Genomic DNA, 16,460 nt, shown 5'->3' on the forward strand with positions numbered 1-16,460 from the left:
AAACAGACAAAAGAAATGGCCCAACCCACCCCCATACACATGTATATACACACGTCCACACACGCAAATATACATACCTACACAGCTTTCCATGGTTTACCCCAGACGCTTCACATGCCTTGATTCAATCCACTGACAGCACGTCAACCCCGGTATACCACATCGCTCCAATTCACTCTATTCCTTGCCCTCCTTTCACCCTCCTGCATGTTCAGGCCCCGATCACACAAAATCTTTTTCACTCCATCTTTCCACCTCCAATTTGGTCTCCCTCTTCTCCTCGTTCCCTCCACCTCCGACACATATATCCTCTTGGTCAATCTTTCCTCACTCATTCTCTCCATGTGCCCAAACCATTTCAAAACATCCTCCTCTGCTCTCTCAACCACGCTCTTTTTATTTCCACACATCTCTCTTACCCTTACGTTACTTACTCGATCAAACCACCACACACCACACATTGTCCTCAAACATCTCATTTCCAGCACATCCATCCTCCTGTGCACAACTCTATCCATAGCCCACGCCTCGCAACCATACAACATTGTTGGAACCACTATTCCTTCAAACATACCCATTTTTGCTTTCCGAGATAATGTTCTCGACTTCCACACATTCTTCAAGGCTCCCAGAATTTTCGCCCCCTCCCCCACCCTATGATCCACTTCCGCTTCCATGGTTCCATCCGCTGCCAGATCCACTCCCAGATATCTAAAACACTTCACTTCCTCCAGTTTTTCTCCATTCAAACTCACCTCCCAATTGACTTGACCCTCAACCCTACTGTACCTAATAACCTTGCTCTTATTCACATTTACTCTTAACTTTCTTCTTTCACACACTTTACCAAACTCAGTCACCAGCTTCTGCAGTTTCTCACATGAATCAGCCACCAGCCCTGTATCATCAGCGAACAACAACTGACTCACTTCCCAAGCTCTCTCATCCCCAACAGACTTCATACTTGCCCCTCTTTCCAAAACTCTTGCATTCACCTCCCTAACAACCCCATCCATAAACAAATTAAACAACCATGGAGACATCACACACCCCTGCTGCAAACCTACATTCACTGAGAACCAATCACTTTCCTCTCTTCCTACACGTACACATGCCTTACATCCTCGATAAAAACTTTTCACTGCTTCTAACAACTTGCCTCCCACACCATATATTCTTAATATCTTCCACAGAGCATCTCTATCAACTCTATCATATGCCTTCTCCAGATCCATAAATGCTACATACAAATCCATTTGCTTTTCTAAGTATTTCTCACATACATTCTTCAAAGCAAACACCTGATCCACACATCCTCTACCACTTCTGAAACCACACTGCTCTTCCCCAATCTGATGCTCTGTACATGCCTTCACCCTCTCAATCAATACCCTCCCATATAATTTACCAGGAATACTCAACAAACTTATACCTCTGTAATTTGAGCACTCACTCTTATCCCCTTTGCCTTTGTACAATGGCACTATGCACGCATTCCGCCAATCCTCAGGCACCTCACCATGAGTCATACATACATTAAATAACCTTACCAACCAGTCAACAATACAGTCACCCCCTTTTTTAATAAATTCCACTGCAATACCATCCAAACCTGCTGCCTTGCCGGCTTTCATCTTCCGCAAAGCTTTTACTACCTTTTCTCTGTTTACCAAATCATTTTCCCTAACCCTCTTACTTTGCACACCACCTCGACCAAAACACCCTATATCTGCCACTCTATCATCAAACACATTCAACAAACCTTCAAAATACTCACTCCATCTCCTTCTTACATCACCACTACTTGTTATCACCTTCCCATTTGCGCCCTTCACTGAAGTTCCCATTTGCTCCCTTGTCTTATGCACTTTATTTACCTCCATCCAGGACATCTTTTTATTCTCCCTAAAATTTGATGATACTCTCTCACCCCAACTCTAATTTGCCCTCTTTTTCACTTGCACCTTTCTCTTGACCTCCTGTCTCTTTCTTTTATACATCTCCCACTCAATTGCATTTTTTCCCTGCAAAAATCGTCCAAATGACTCCCTCTTCTCTTTCACTAATAATCTTACTTCTTCATGACCACCACTCACTACCCTTTCTAATCAACCCACCTCCCACTCTTCTCATGCCACAAGCATCTTTTGCGCAATCCATCACTGATTCCCTAATACATCCCATTCCTCCCCCACTCCCCTTACTTCCATTTTGCGCGTGATCAAGATATTCCTATGAGTCCACGGGGAAAATGAAACACGAAAAGTTCCCAAGTGCACTTTCGTGAAATAATCACATCATTAGGGGAGACACAAATGGCGTCTTAGCTTCGTCTCTTCGATGAATATCAACTGACTTTTATTTCTCTCTTGTGTATATATATATATATATATATATATATATATATATATATATATATATTTTTTTTTTTTCATACTATTCGCTATTTCCCGCGATAGCGAGGTAGCGTTAAGAAGAGAGGACTGGGCCTTTGAGGGAATATCCTCACCTGGACCTCTTCTCTGTTCCTTCTTTTGGAAAATTAAAAAAAAAAAAAAAACGAGAGGGGAGGATTTCCAGCCCCCCGCTCCCTTCCCTTTAAGTCGCCTTCTACGACACGCAGGGAATACGTGGGAAGTATTCTTTCTCCCCTATCCCCAGGGAATATATTAAGCATATATTTTTTTTTTTTTTTTCATACTATTCGCCATTTCCCGCATTAGCGAGGTAGCGTTAAGAACAGAGGACTGGGCCTTTGAGGGAATATCCTCATATGGCCCCCTTCTCTGTTCCTTCTTTTGGAAAATTTAAAAAAAAATGAGAGGGGAGGATTTCCAGCCCCCCGCTCCCTTCCCTTTTATATATATATATATATATATATATATATATATATATATATATATATATATTTTTTTTTTTTTTTTTTTTTTTTTTATACTTTGTCGCTGTCTCCCGCGTTTGCGAGGTAGCGCAAGGAAACAGACGAAAGAAATGGCCCAACCCCCCCCCCATACACATGTACATACACACGTCCACACACGCAAATATACATACCTACACAGCTTTCCATGGTTTACCCCAGACGCTTCACATGCCTTGCTTCAATCCACTGACAGCACGTCAACCCCTGTATACCACATGACTCCAATTCACTCTATTTCTTGCCCTCCTTTCACCCTCCTGCATGTTCAGGCCCCGATCACACAAAATCTTTTTCACTCCATCTTTCCACCTCCAATTTGGTCTCCCTCTTCTCCTCGTTCCCTCCACCTCCGACACATATATCCTCTTGGTCAATCTCTCCTCACTCATTCTCTCCATGTGCCCAAACCATTTCAAAACACCCTCTTCTGCTCTCTCAACCACGCTCTTTTTATTTCCACACATCTCTCTTACCCTTACGTTACTTACTCGATCAAACCACCTCACACCACACATTGTCCTCAAACATCTCATTTCCAGCACATCCATCCTCCTGCGCACATCTCTATCCATAGCCCACGCCTCGCAACCATACAACATTGTTGGAACCACTATTCCCTCAAACATACCCATTTTTGCTTTCCGAGATAATGTTCTCGACTTCCACACATTTTTCAAGGCTCCCAAAATTTTCGCCCCCTCCCCCACCCTATGATCCACTTCCGCTTCCATGGTTCCATCCGCTGACAGATCCACTCCCAGATATCTAAAACACTTCACTTCCTCCAGTTTTTCTCCATTCAAACTCACCTCCCAATTGACTTGACCCTCACCCCTACTGTACCTAATAACCTTGCTCTTATTCACATTTACTCTCAACTTTCTTCTTCCACACACTTTACCAAACTCAGTCACCAGCTTCTGCAGTTTCTCACATGAATCAGCCACCAGCGCTGTATCATCAGCGAACAACAACTGACTCACTTCCCAAGCTCTCTCATCCCCAACAGACTTCATACTTGCCCCTCTTTCCAGGACTCTTGCATTTACCTCCCTTACAACCCCATCCATAAACAAATTAAACAACCATGGAGACATCACACACCCCTGCCGCAAACCTACATTCACTGAGAACCAATCACTTTCCTCTCTTCCTACACGTACACATGCCTTACATCCTCGATAAAAACTTTTCACTGCTTCTAACAACTTGCCTCCCACACCATATATTCTTAATACCTTCCACAGAGCATCTCTATCAACTCTATCATATGCCTTCTCCAGATCCATAAATGCTACATACAAATCCATTTGCTTTTCTAAGTATTTCTCACATACATTCTTCAAAGCAAACACCTGATCCACACATCCTCTACCACTTCTGAAACCGCACTGCTCTTCCCCAATCTGATGCTCTGTACATGCCTTCACCCTCTCAATCAATACCCTCCCATATAATTTACCAGGAATACTCAACAAACTTATACCTCTGTAATTTGAGCACTCACTCTTATCCCCTTTGCCTTTGTACAATGGCACTACGCACGCATTCCGCCAATCCTCAGGCACCTCACCATGAGTCATACATACATTAAATAACCTTACCAACCAGTCAACAATACAGTCACCCCCTTTCTTAATAAATTCCACTGCAATACCATCCAAACCTGCTGCCTTGCCGGCTTTCATCTTCCGCAAAGCTTTTACTACCTCTTCTCTGTTTACCAAATCATTTTCCCTAACCCTCTCACTTTGCACACCACCTCGACCCAAACACCCTATATCTGCCACTCTGTCATCAGACACATTCAACAAACCTTCAAAATACTCATTCCATCTCCTTCTCACATCACCGCTACTTGTTATCACCTCCCCATTTACGCCCTTCACTGAAGTTCCCATTTGCTCCCTTGTCTTACGCACCCTATTTACCTCCTTCCAGAACATCTTTTTATTCTCCCTAAAATTTACTGATAGTCTCTCACCCCAACTCTCATTTGCCCTTTTTTTCACCTCTTGCACCTTTCTCTTGACCTCCTGTCTCTTTCTTTTATACTTCTCCCACTCAATTGCATTTTTTCCCTGCAAAAATCGTCCAAATGCCTCTCTCTTCTCTTTCACTAATACTCTTACTTCTTCATCCCACCACTCACTACCCTTTCTAAACAGCCCACCTCCCACTCTTCTCATGCCACAAGCATCTTTTGCGCAATCCATCACTGATTCCCTAAATACATCCCATTCCTCCCCCACTCCCCTTACTTCCATTGTTCTCACCTTTTTCCATTCTGTACACAGTCTCTCCTGGTACTTCCCCACACAGGTCTCCTTCCCAAGCTCACTTACTCTCACCACCTTCTTCACCCCAACATTCACTCCTCTTTTCTGAAAACCCATACTAATCTTCACCTTAGCCTCCACAAGATAATGATCAGACATCCCTCCAGTTGCACCTCTCAGCACATTAACATCCAAAAGTCTCTCTTTCGCACGCCTGTCAATTAACACGTAATCCAATAACGCTCTCTGGCCATCTCTCCTACTTACATAAGTATACTTATGTATATCTCGCTTTTTAAACCAGGTATTCCCAATCATCAGTCCTTTTTCAGCACATAAATCTACAAGCTCTTCACCATTTCCATTTACAACACTGAACACCCCATGCATACCAATTATTTTATATATTTTATTTTGCTTTGTCGCCGTCTCCCGCGCCCGCGAGGCAGCGCAAGGAAACAGACGAAAGGAATGGCCCAACCCACCCCCACACACAATGTATACACACACACACGTCCACACACGCAAATATACACACCCACACATCTCAATGTACACATATATATACACACACAGACACACACATATATATACCCACGCACACAACTCACACTGTCTGCCCTTATTCACTCCCATCGCCACCCCACCACACACGGTACACCCCCCCCCCCATGTGTGCGAGGCAGCACTAGGAAAAGACAACAAAGGCCCCACTCGATCACACTCAGTCTCTAGCTGCCATGCAACAAATATTCATCAATGTATCACCTGACATGTGTCCCAAGCAAAACATACCATTATCACCCTCTAAAAGGACTTTAGTTATGGAAGAAGTTTAATATGGATCATGCTGTTGTTTATACATCATTTGCTGATGGAATGCAAGAATGCCTCTGTAAGGGGTTTTTAAAAATTTTCAGTATTTTCAAACTTTAGGATGTCCAGTGGACCTGCAATGGGAGAATGTTCTGGTATTGGTCTTTCCAGTTCAACATCCAGTGCAGAAACTACTTTTCTGATCTCAAAAAGTATCAGATATCTACTTTCAATTAGAGTTTATTATACACAAAACTTTTATGTACAATTTCAGAAGGATAATATGATCATACATTCCAATGCTACTTACAATAAGACTCATTCGAAATTGCCATCTACTTCTTATAGGCTATTAAATGAAAAAAGTGCACATCTTGTTACACTCTGCCTTCTTGATACATTTGTGATTAAGATTCATGGTTGTACTATCAAAATTTAGTAGTAGCCCTCATAACACAAACATATTTTCAAGTTCAAAGACTGACCTCATAACACTGGAGGAATCTAGCAAGGAACCTCAAATCATTTCAAAAACTATGATCCTTGATAATATACGGATGGGGTAGCTGGAAAAAAATGTAAACTTAGCAAATAACCCAGTGGTTCATCCTCATACAAGGTCTACAGACGTTTGACAAATCGTGCCATATGAAATAACTTCAGAGAAATGAAAGTGACAGGTGGAAACCTGCAGTCTATAAGAATAGTTTTACTCCAACCAGGGTAAAGGGCAGTTTTGTAAGCAATGTAGACAAAAACATACCTAACCAAAGGGTGACTGATTAATGGATTCTATAACAAATATGTTGCAAATCAAAATACCACTCTTGGAATAGAAAGAAAAAAAATGTCTAAGTTAACGACACCATGCAAAACTGTTCTAGGTATGGTGCTCATAATATGCTATAAAAGACAAAACCCTTCATGGGATTATAACATTCTAGAAAAGCCTAACCTAAAAAAAATCTTTATTAAAGTTAAGAAACCTTATCCTCCAAATCAGATAAAAATATACCCAATGTTAAAGGTTAAACACATAAAATATCCACCCTGTATCCAAGACACAATAAGGACAGTTAGGGAATGGATGTGGCCTTTCTTCATCTGTTCCTTGCACTACCTTGCTAAAATGGGAAATGACAATCAAGTATAAAAAAAATAACAAAGGATGGCCCATCCACTCATACACACACACACACACACACATATATATATATATATATATATATATATATATACATATATATATATATATATATATATATATATATATATATATATATATACATATATATATATATATATATATTTTTTTTTTTGCCGCTGTCTCCCATATATATATATATATATATATATATATATATATATATATATATATATAACAAAGATGAGCAAGGAAAGACTGGCTAAGAGGATCTTAATATTAAAAGTAGATGAAACAAATGGGAATAGGGAGACCTAGAAGGAGATGAAAGGAATGACTGAAGGAGGCTTTGGGGTACTGGGGCCTAAACATTCAGGAAAATGAAGGGCATGCATAGGATAGAATGAACTGGATTCATGTGAAATATAGGATCAACAAGATGGTAATGGACTGATCCAGAGCATATGAAGCAATCTAAAAGACCTGGTTGTGGATGGTAAGTGCTGGTTTCAGTAAATCATACTTGACAGCTGGAGAGTGGAGATGTGTAAGTGAGGCCAGTATTATCACATTCCTGATGTTTCCTATACAAAGTTGGAAAAAGCAATTACATATGAAAAAAAAAATCTAAAATGTTATTATCTACTAAAAAACTCTTTACATTTGTATGTTGATATTAAGGTACTGAATGGCAGAAGAAGCTGAATCCCCACAACGACTTGCTTTCTGAGTACTGTGTCCAAGAGCATTAACAAAGATTGATGTTGATCCACGGCGTTTTCGGTCTTCCTCACTAGCAGGTCCAAGATGAGAGGATGAACTTTTACTACTTTCCATTTTCTGATCTTGGTAGTGTGGCACTATCATGTTCAATGCAATATGTTTACTTTCATTTGTGCAGTCTTGTTCACTGTGTGCATCTTGAATGACAGGTCCAGGTGCTACTTCTACTCCTCGACGATGAGACTCACTACCAGTAAATCCAGTGAGTTGTTGGATGACCGCGATGAAGGCCGTGTGAAGGAAGACGACCGACTGCCTTTATTGGAACATGTAGACCCACTTCGTTCAACTTGATCTCCATCCCTTCCACAATCTAACTTTTCCACTGCTTTATCTATAGCTTTAAACTGCCACACCCAGCGGTAGTTGTACAGGAACTGTCGGTGGTCAAAGCGATGATCATCAGGTGAATATGTCTCAGCATGGTATGCTGGAGTCAAAACAGTCATCTTGTGGCGGTTAACACTGTAACAACAAAGTTTAGAGTGCGTGGAGGAACAGTTAGAGAAAACCTTGCCTTGCAGAACGTGCAAGCAAGACTTCGTATGGTGCTTGCCTATCTCTTTGCTCAGTTGATGCTCTGGGTTCGTGGAAGACAGGGTGGACTCTTGGTTTTAGGATCTGCAAATGTAGATGAGGCACTAAGGGGATACATGACTAAATATGACTGTAGTTCTGCTGATATTAATCCCATCGGTGGATTTTCCAAGGGTGACCTCAAGAGATTTCTGCTTCTAGCCAAAGACAGACTTAATGTTCCTGTACTAGGCGATATTCTAGGAGCACCACCTACTGCAGAACTTGAACCACTTGAGGAGGGCTCACTTGTACAAACAGATGAAGCAGACATGGGCATGTCATATGATGAACTGTCCACATATGGAAAGCTTCGAAAAGTTGAATGTTGTGGTCCATACTCCATGTTTGGCAAGCTAGTTCATCTTTGGTCTGATCAATGTGCACCTAAAGAGGTTGCAGAGAAAGTTAAGCTGTTCTTCCGTATATATATATGGAAGTAAGGGGAGTGGGGGAGGAATGGGATGTATTTAGGGAATCAGTGATGGATTGCGCAAAAGATGCTTGTGGCATGAGAAGAGTGGGAGGTGGGCTGTTTAGAAAGGGTAGTGAGTGGTGGGATGAAGAAGTAAGAGTATTAGTGAAAGAGAAGAGAGAGGCATTTGGACGATTTTTGCAGGGAAAAAATGCAATTGAGTGGGAGAAGTATAAAAGAAAGAGACAGGAGGTCAAGAGAAAGGTGCAAGAGGTGAAAAAAAGGGCAAATGAGAGTTGGGGTGAGAGACTATCAGTAAATTTTAGGGAGAATAAAAAGATGTTCTGGAAGGAGGTAAATAGGGTGCGTAAGACAAGGGAGCAAATGGGAACTTCAGTGAAGGGCGTAAATGGGGAGGTGATAACAAGTAGTGGTGATGTGAGAAGGAGATGGAATGAGTATTTTGAAGGTTTGTTGAATGTGTCTGATGACAGAGTGGCAGATATAGGGTGTTTGGGTCGAGGTGGTGTGCAAAGTGAGAGGGTTAGGGAAAATGATTTGGTAAACAGAGAAGAGGTAGTAAAAGCTTTGCGGAAGATGAAAGCCGGCAAGGCAGCGGGTTTGGATGGTATTGCAGTGGAATTTATTAAAAAAGGGGGTGACTGTATTGTTGACTGGTTGGTAAGGTTATTTAATGTATGTATGACTCATGGTGAGGTGCCTGAGGATTGGCGGAATGCGTGCATAGTGCCATTGTACAAAGGCAAAGGGGATAAGAGTGAGTGCTCAAATTACAGAGGTATAAGTTTGTTGAGTATTCCTGGTAAATTATATGGGAGGGTATTGATTGAGAGGGTGAAGGCATGTACAGAGCATCAGATTGGGGAAGAGCAGTGTGGTTTCAGAAGTGGTAGAGGATGTGTGGATCAGGTGTTTGCTTTGAAGAATGTATGTGAGAAATACTTAGAAAAGCAAATGGATTTGTATGTAGCATTTATGGATCTGGAGAAGGCATATGATAGAGTTGATAGAGATGCTCTGTGGAAGGTATTAAGAATATATGGTGTGGGAGGCAAGTTGTTAGAAGCAGTGAAAAGTTTTTATCGAGGATGTAAGGCATGTGTACGTGTAGGAAGAGAGGAAAGTGATTGGTTCTCAGTGAATGTAGGTTTGCGGCAGGGGTGTGTGATGTCTCCATGGTTGTTTAATTTCTTTATGGATGGGGTTGTTAGGGAGGTAAATGCAAGAGTCTTGGAAAGAGGGGCAAGTATGAAGTCTGTTGGGGATGAGAGAGCTTGGGAAGTGAGTCAGTTGTTGTTCGCTGATGATACAGCGCTGGTGGCGGATTCATGTGAGAAACTGCAGAAGCTGGTGACGGAGTTTGGTAAAGTGTGTGGAAGAAGAAAGTTAAGAGTAAATGTGAGTAAGAGCAAGGTTATTAGGTACAGTAGGGTTGAGGGTCAAGTCAATTGGGAGGTGAGTTTGAATGGAGAAAAACTGGAGGAAGTGAAGTGTTTTAGATATCTGGGAGTGGATCTGTCAGCGGATGGAACCATGGAAGCGGAAGTGGATCATAGGGTGGGGGAGGGGGCGAAAATTTTGGGAGCCTTGAAAAATGTGTGGAAGTCGAGAACATTATCTCGGAAAGCAAAAATGGGTATGTTTGAAGGAATAGTAGTTCCAACAATGTTGTATGGTTGCGAGGCGTGGGCTATGGATAGAGTTGTGCGCAGGAGGATGGATGTGCTGGAAATGAGATGTTTGAGGACAATGTGTGGTGTGAGGTGGTTTGATCGAGTAAGTAACGTAAGGGTAAGAGAGATGTGTGGAAATAAAAAGAGCGTGGTTGAGAGAGCAGAAGAGGGTGTTTTGAAATGGTTTGGGCACATGGAGAGAATGAGTGAGGAAAGATTGACCAAGAGGATATATGTGTCGGAGGTGGAGGGAACGAGGAGAAGAGGGAGACCAAATTGGAGGTGGAAAGATGGAGTGAAAAGGATTTTGTGTGATCGGGGCCTGAACATGCAGGAGGGTGAAAGGAGGGCAAGGAATAGAGTGAATTGGAGCGATGTGGTATACAGGGGTTGACGTGCTGTCAGTGGATTGAATCAAGGCATGTGAAGCGTCCGGGGTAAACCAAGGAAAGCTGTGTAGGTATGTATATTTGCGTGTGTGGACGTGTGTATGTACATGGGTATGGGGAGGGTTGGGCCATTTCTTTCGTCTGTTTCCTTGCGCTACCTCGCAAACGCGGGAGACAGCGACAAAGTATAAAAAAAAAAAAAAATATATATATATATATATATATATTTATTTATTTTTATTATACTTTGTCGCTGTCTCCCGCGTTTGCGAGGTAGCGCAAGGAAACAGACGAAAGAAATGGCCCAACCCCCCCCATACACATGTATATACATACGTCCACACACGCAAATATACATACCTACACAGCTTTCCATGGTTTACCCCAGACGCTTCACATGCCTTGATTCAATCCACTGACAGCACGTCAACCCCGGAATACCACATCGCTCCAATTCACTCTATTCCTTGCCCTCCTTTCACCCTCCTGCATGTTCAGGCCCCGATCACACAAAATCTTTTTCACTCCATCTTTCCACCTCCAATTTGGTCTCCCTCTTCTCCTTGTTCCCTCCACCTCCGACACATATATCCTCTTGGTCAATCTTTCCTCACTCATCCTCTCCATGTGCCCAAACCACTTCAAAACACCCTCTTCTGCTCTCTCAACCACGCTCTTTTTATTTCCACACATCTCTCTTACCCTTACGTTACTCACTCGATCAAACCACCTCACACCACACATTGTCCTCAAACATCTCATTTCCAGCACATCCATCCTCCTGCACACAACTCTATCCATACAACATTGTTGGAACCACTATTCCTTCAAACATACCCATTTTTGCTTTCCAAGATAATGTTCTCGACTTCCACACATTCTTCAAGGCTCCCAGGATTTTCACCCCCTCCCCCACCCTATGATTCACTTCCGCTTCCATGGTTCCATCCGCTGCCAGATCCACTCCCAGATATCTAAAACAATTTATTTCCTCCAGTTTTTCTCCATTCAAACTTACCTCCCAATTGACTTGACCCTCAACCCTACTGTACCTAATAACTTGCTCTTATTCACATTTACTCTTAACTTTCTTCTTTCACACACTTTACCAAACTGTCACCAGCTTCTGCAGTTTCCCACATGAATCAGCCACCAGTGCTGTATCATCAGCGAACAACAACTGACTCACTTCCCAAGCTCTCTCATCCACAACAGACTTCATACTTGCCCCTCTTTCCAAAACTCTTGCATTCACCTCCCTAACAACCCCATCCATAAAGAAATTAAACAACCATGGAGACATCACACACCTCTGCCGCAAACCTACATTCACTGAGAACCAATCACTTTCCTCTCTTCCTACACGTACACATGCCTTACATCCTCGATAAAAACTTTTCACTGCTTCTAACAACTTGCCTCCCACACCATATATTCTTAATGTCTTCCACGGAGCATCTCTATCAACTCTATCATATGCCTTCTCCAGATCCATAAATGCTACATACAAATCCATTTGCTTTTCTAAGTATTTCTCACATACATTCTTCAGAGCAAACACCTGAACCACACATCCTCTACCACTTCTGAAACCACACTGCTCTTCCCCAATCTGATGCTCTGTACATGTCTTCACCCTCTCAATCAATACCCTCCCATATAATTTACCAGGAATACTCAACAAACTTATACCTCTGTAATTTTAGCACTCACTCTTATCCCCTTTGCCTTTGTACAATGGCACTATGCACGCATTCCGCCAATCCTCAGGCACCTCACCATGAGTCATACATACATTAAATAACCTTACCAACCAGTCAACAATACAGTCACCCCCTTTTTTAATAAATTCCACTGCAATACCATCCAAACCTGCTGCCTTGCCGGCTTTCATCTTCCGCAAAGCTTTTACTACCTCTTCTCTGTTTACCAAATCATTTTCCCTAACCCTCTCACTTTGCGCACCACCTCGACCAAAACACCCTATATCTGCTACACTATCATCAAACACATTCATCAAACCTTCAAAATACTCACTCCATCTTCTTCTCACATCACCACTACTTGTTATCACCTCCCCATTTGCGGCCTTCACTGAAGTTTCCATTTGCTCCCTTGTCTTACGCACTTTATTTACTTCCTTCCAGAACATCTTTTTATTCTCCCTAAAATCTAATGATACTCTCTCACCCCAACTCTCATTTCCCCTCTTTTTCGCCTCTTGCACCTTTCTCTTCACCTCCTGTCTCTTTCTTTTATACATCTCCCACTCAATTGCATTTTTTCCCTGCAAAAATCGTCCAAATGCCTCTCTCTTCTTTTTCACTAATAATCTTACTTCTTCATCCCACCACTCACTACCCTTTCTAATCAACCCACCTCCCACTCTTCTCATGCCACAAGCATCTTTTGCGCAATCCATCACTGATTCCCTAAATACATCCCATTCCTCCCCCACTCCCCTTACTTCCATTGTTCTCACCTTTTTCCATTCTGTACTCAGTCTCTCCTGGTACTTTCTCACACAAGTCTCCTTCCCAAGCTCACTTACTCTCACCACCCTCTTCACCCCAACATTCACTCTTCTTTTCTGAAAACCCATACAAATCTTCACCTTAGCCTCCACAAGATAATGATCAGACATCCCTCCAGTTGCACCTCTCAGCACATTAACATCCAAAAGTCTCTCTTTCGCATGCCTGTCAATTAACACGTAATCCAATAACGCTCTCTGGCCATCTCTCCTATTTATATACGTATACTTATGTATATCTCGCTTTTTAAACCAGGTATTCCCAATCACCAGTCCTTTTTCAGCACATAAATCTACAAGCTCTTCACCATTTCCATTTACAACACTGAACACCCCATGTATACCAATTATTCCCTCAACTGCCACATTACTCACCTTTGCATTCAAATCACCCGTCACTATAACCCAGTCTCATGCATCAAAACCACTAACACACTCATTCAGCTGCTCCCAAAACACTTGCCTCTCATGATCTTTCTTCTCATGCCCAGGTGCATATGCACCAATAATCACCCATCTCTCTCCATCAACTTTCAGTTTTACCCATACTAATCGAGAATTTACTTTCTTACATTCTATCACATACTCCCACAACTCCTGTTTCAGGAGTACTGCTACTCCTTCCCTTGCTTTTGTCCTCTCACTAACCCCTGACTTTACTCCCAAGACATTCCCAAACCACTCTTCCCCTTTACCCTTGAGCTTCGTTTCACTCAGAGCCAAAACATCCAGGTTCCTTTCCTCAAACACACTACCTATCTCTCCCTTTTTCACATCTTGGTTACATCTACACACATTTAGACACCCCAGTCTGAGCCTTCGAGGAGGATGAGGACTCCCCGTGTGACTCCTTCTTCTGTTTCCCATTTTAGAAAGTTAAAAAATACAAGGAGGGGAGGATTTCGGCCCCCCGCTCCCGTCCCCTCAAGTCGCCTTCTACGACACGCGAGGAATGCGTGGGAAGTATTCTTTCACCCCTATCCCCAGGGATAATATATATATATATATATACATATATATACATTTTCTAAGTATTTCTCACATACATTCTTCAAAGCAAACACCTGATCCACACATCCTCTACCACTTCTGAAACCACACTGCTCTTCCCCAATCTGATGCTCTGTACATGCCTTCACCCTCTCAATCAATACCCTCCCATATAATTTACCAGGAATACTCAACAAACTTATACCTCTGTAATTTGAGCACTCACTCTTATCCCCTTTGCCTTTGTACAATGGCACTATGCACGCATTCCGCCAATCCTCAGGCACCTCACCATGAGTCATACATACATTAAATAACCTTACCAACCAGTCAACAATACAGTCACCCCCTTTTTTAATAAATTCCACTGCAATACCATCCAAACCTGCTGCCTTGCCGGCTTTCATCTTCCGCAAAGCTTTCACTACCTCTCCTCTGTTTACCAAATCATTTTCCCTAACCCTCTCACTTTGCACACCACCTCGACCAAAACACCCTATATCTGCCACTCTATCATCAAACACATTCAACAAACCTTCAAAATACTCACTCCATCTCCTTCTCACATCACCACTACTTGTTATCACCTCCCCATTTGCGCCCTTCACTGAAGTTCCCATTTGCTCCCTTGTCTTACGCACTTTATTTACCTCCTTCCAGAACATCTTTTTATTCTCCCTAAAATTTAATGATACTCTCTCACCCCAACTCTCATTTGCCCTTTTTTTCACCTCTTGCACCTTTCTCTTGACCTCCTGTCTCTTTCTTTTATACATCTCCCACTCAATTGCATTTTTTCCCTGCAAAAATCGTCCAAATGCCTCTCTCTTCTCTTTCACTAATACTCTTACTTCTTCATCCCACCACTCACTACCCTTTCTAATCAACCCACCTCCCACTCTTCTCATGCCACAAGCATCTTTTGCGCAATCCATCACTGATTCCCTAAATACATCCCATTCCTCCCCCACTCCCCTTGCTTCCATTGTTCTCACCTTTTTCCATTCTGTACTCAGTCTCTCCTGGTACTTCCTCACACAGGTCTCCTTCTCAAGCTCACTTACTCTCACCACCCTCTTCACCCCAACATTCACTCTTCTTTTCTGAAAACCCATACAGATCTTCACCTTAGCCTCCACAAGATAATGATCAGACATCCCTCCAGTTGCACCTCTCAGCACATTAACATCCAAAAGTCTCTCTTTCGCACGCCTGTCAATTAACACGTAATCCAATAACGCTCTCTGGCCATCTCTCCTACTTACATAAGTATACTTATGTATATCTCGCTTTTTAAACCAGGTATTCCCAATCATCAGTCCTTTTTCAGCACATAAATCTACAAGCTCTTCACCATTTCCATTTACAACACTGAACACCCCATGTATACCAATTATTCCCTCAACTGCCACATTACTCACCTTTGCATTCAAATCACCCATCACTATAACCCGGTCTCGTGCATCAAAACCACTAACACACTCATTCAGCTGCTCCCAAAACACTTGTCTCTCTTGATCTTTCTTCTCATGCCCAGGTGCATATGCACCAATAATCACCCACCTCTCTCCATGAACTTTCAGTTTTACCCATATTAATCGAGAATTTACTTTCTTACACTCTATCACATACTCCCACAACTCCTGTTTCAGGAGTATTGCTACTCCTTCCCTTGCTCTTGTCCTCTCACTAACCCCTGACTTTACTCCCCAGACATTCCCAAACCACTCTTCCCCTTTACCCTTGAGCTTCGTTTCACTCAGAGCCAAAACATCCAGGTTCCTTTCCTCAAACATACTACCTATCTCTCCTTTTTTCACATCTTGGTTACATCCACACACATTTAGGCACCCCACTCTGAGCCTTCGAGGAGGATGAGCACTCCCCGCATGACTCCTTCTTCTGTTTCCCATTTTAG

At 42.4% G+C, this 16,460-nt stretch overlaps 1 protein-coding gene across 1 annotated transcript; it reads left to right on the plus strand.

Moving 5' to 3' along the window:
- Nucleotides 1-8,083: 8,083 nt before the first annotated feature.
- Nucleotides 8,084-8,964, plus strand: LOC139755469 (glutamine-dependent NAD(+) synthetase-like). The gene has a single exon (XM_071673805.1). The coding sequence runs from the start codon at nt 8,368-8,370 to the stop codon at nt 8,962-8,964; it is 597 nt and encodes a 198-aa protein (XP_071529906.1). The 5' UTR covers nt 8,084-8,367.
- Nucleotides 8,965-16,460: the final 7,496 nt, after the last annotated feature.

Source organism: Panulirus ornatus, chromosome 19 (genome assembly GCF_036320965.1).
Source record: "Panulirus ornatus isolate Po-2019 chromosome 19, ASM3632096v1, whole genome shotgun sequence".
NCBI classification, from domain to species: domain Eukaryota; kingdom Metazoa; phylum Arthropoda; class Malacostraca; order Decapoda; family Palinuridae; genus Panulirus; species Panulirus ornatus.

What these genes read in the sequence shown, in the direction of transcription:
- LOC139755469 (XM_071673805.1), top strand. Translation starts at nt 8,368, where the DNA reads ATGGTATGCTGGAGTCAAAACAGTCATCTTGTGGCGGTTAACACTGTA.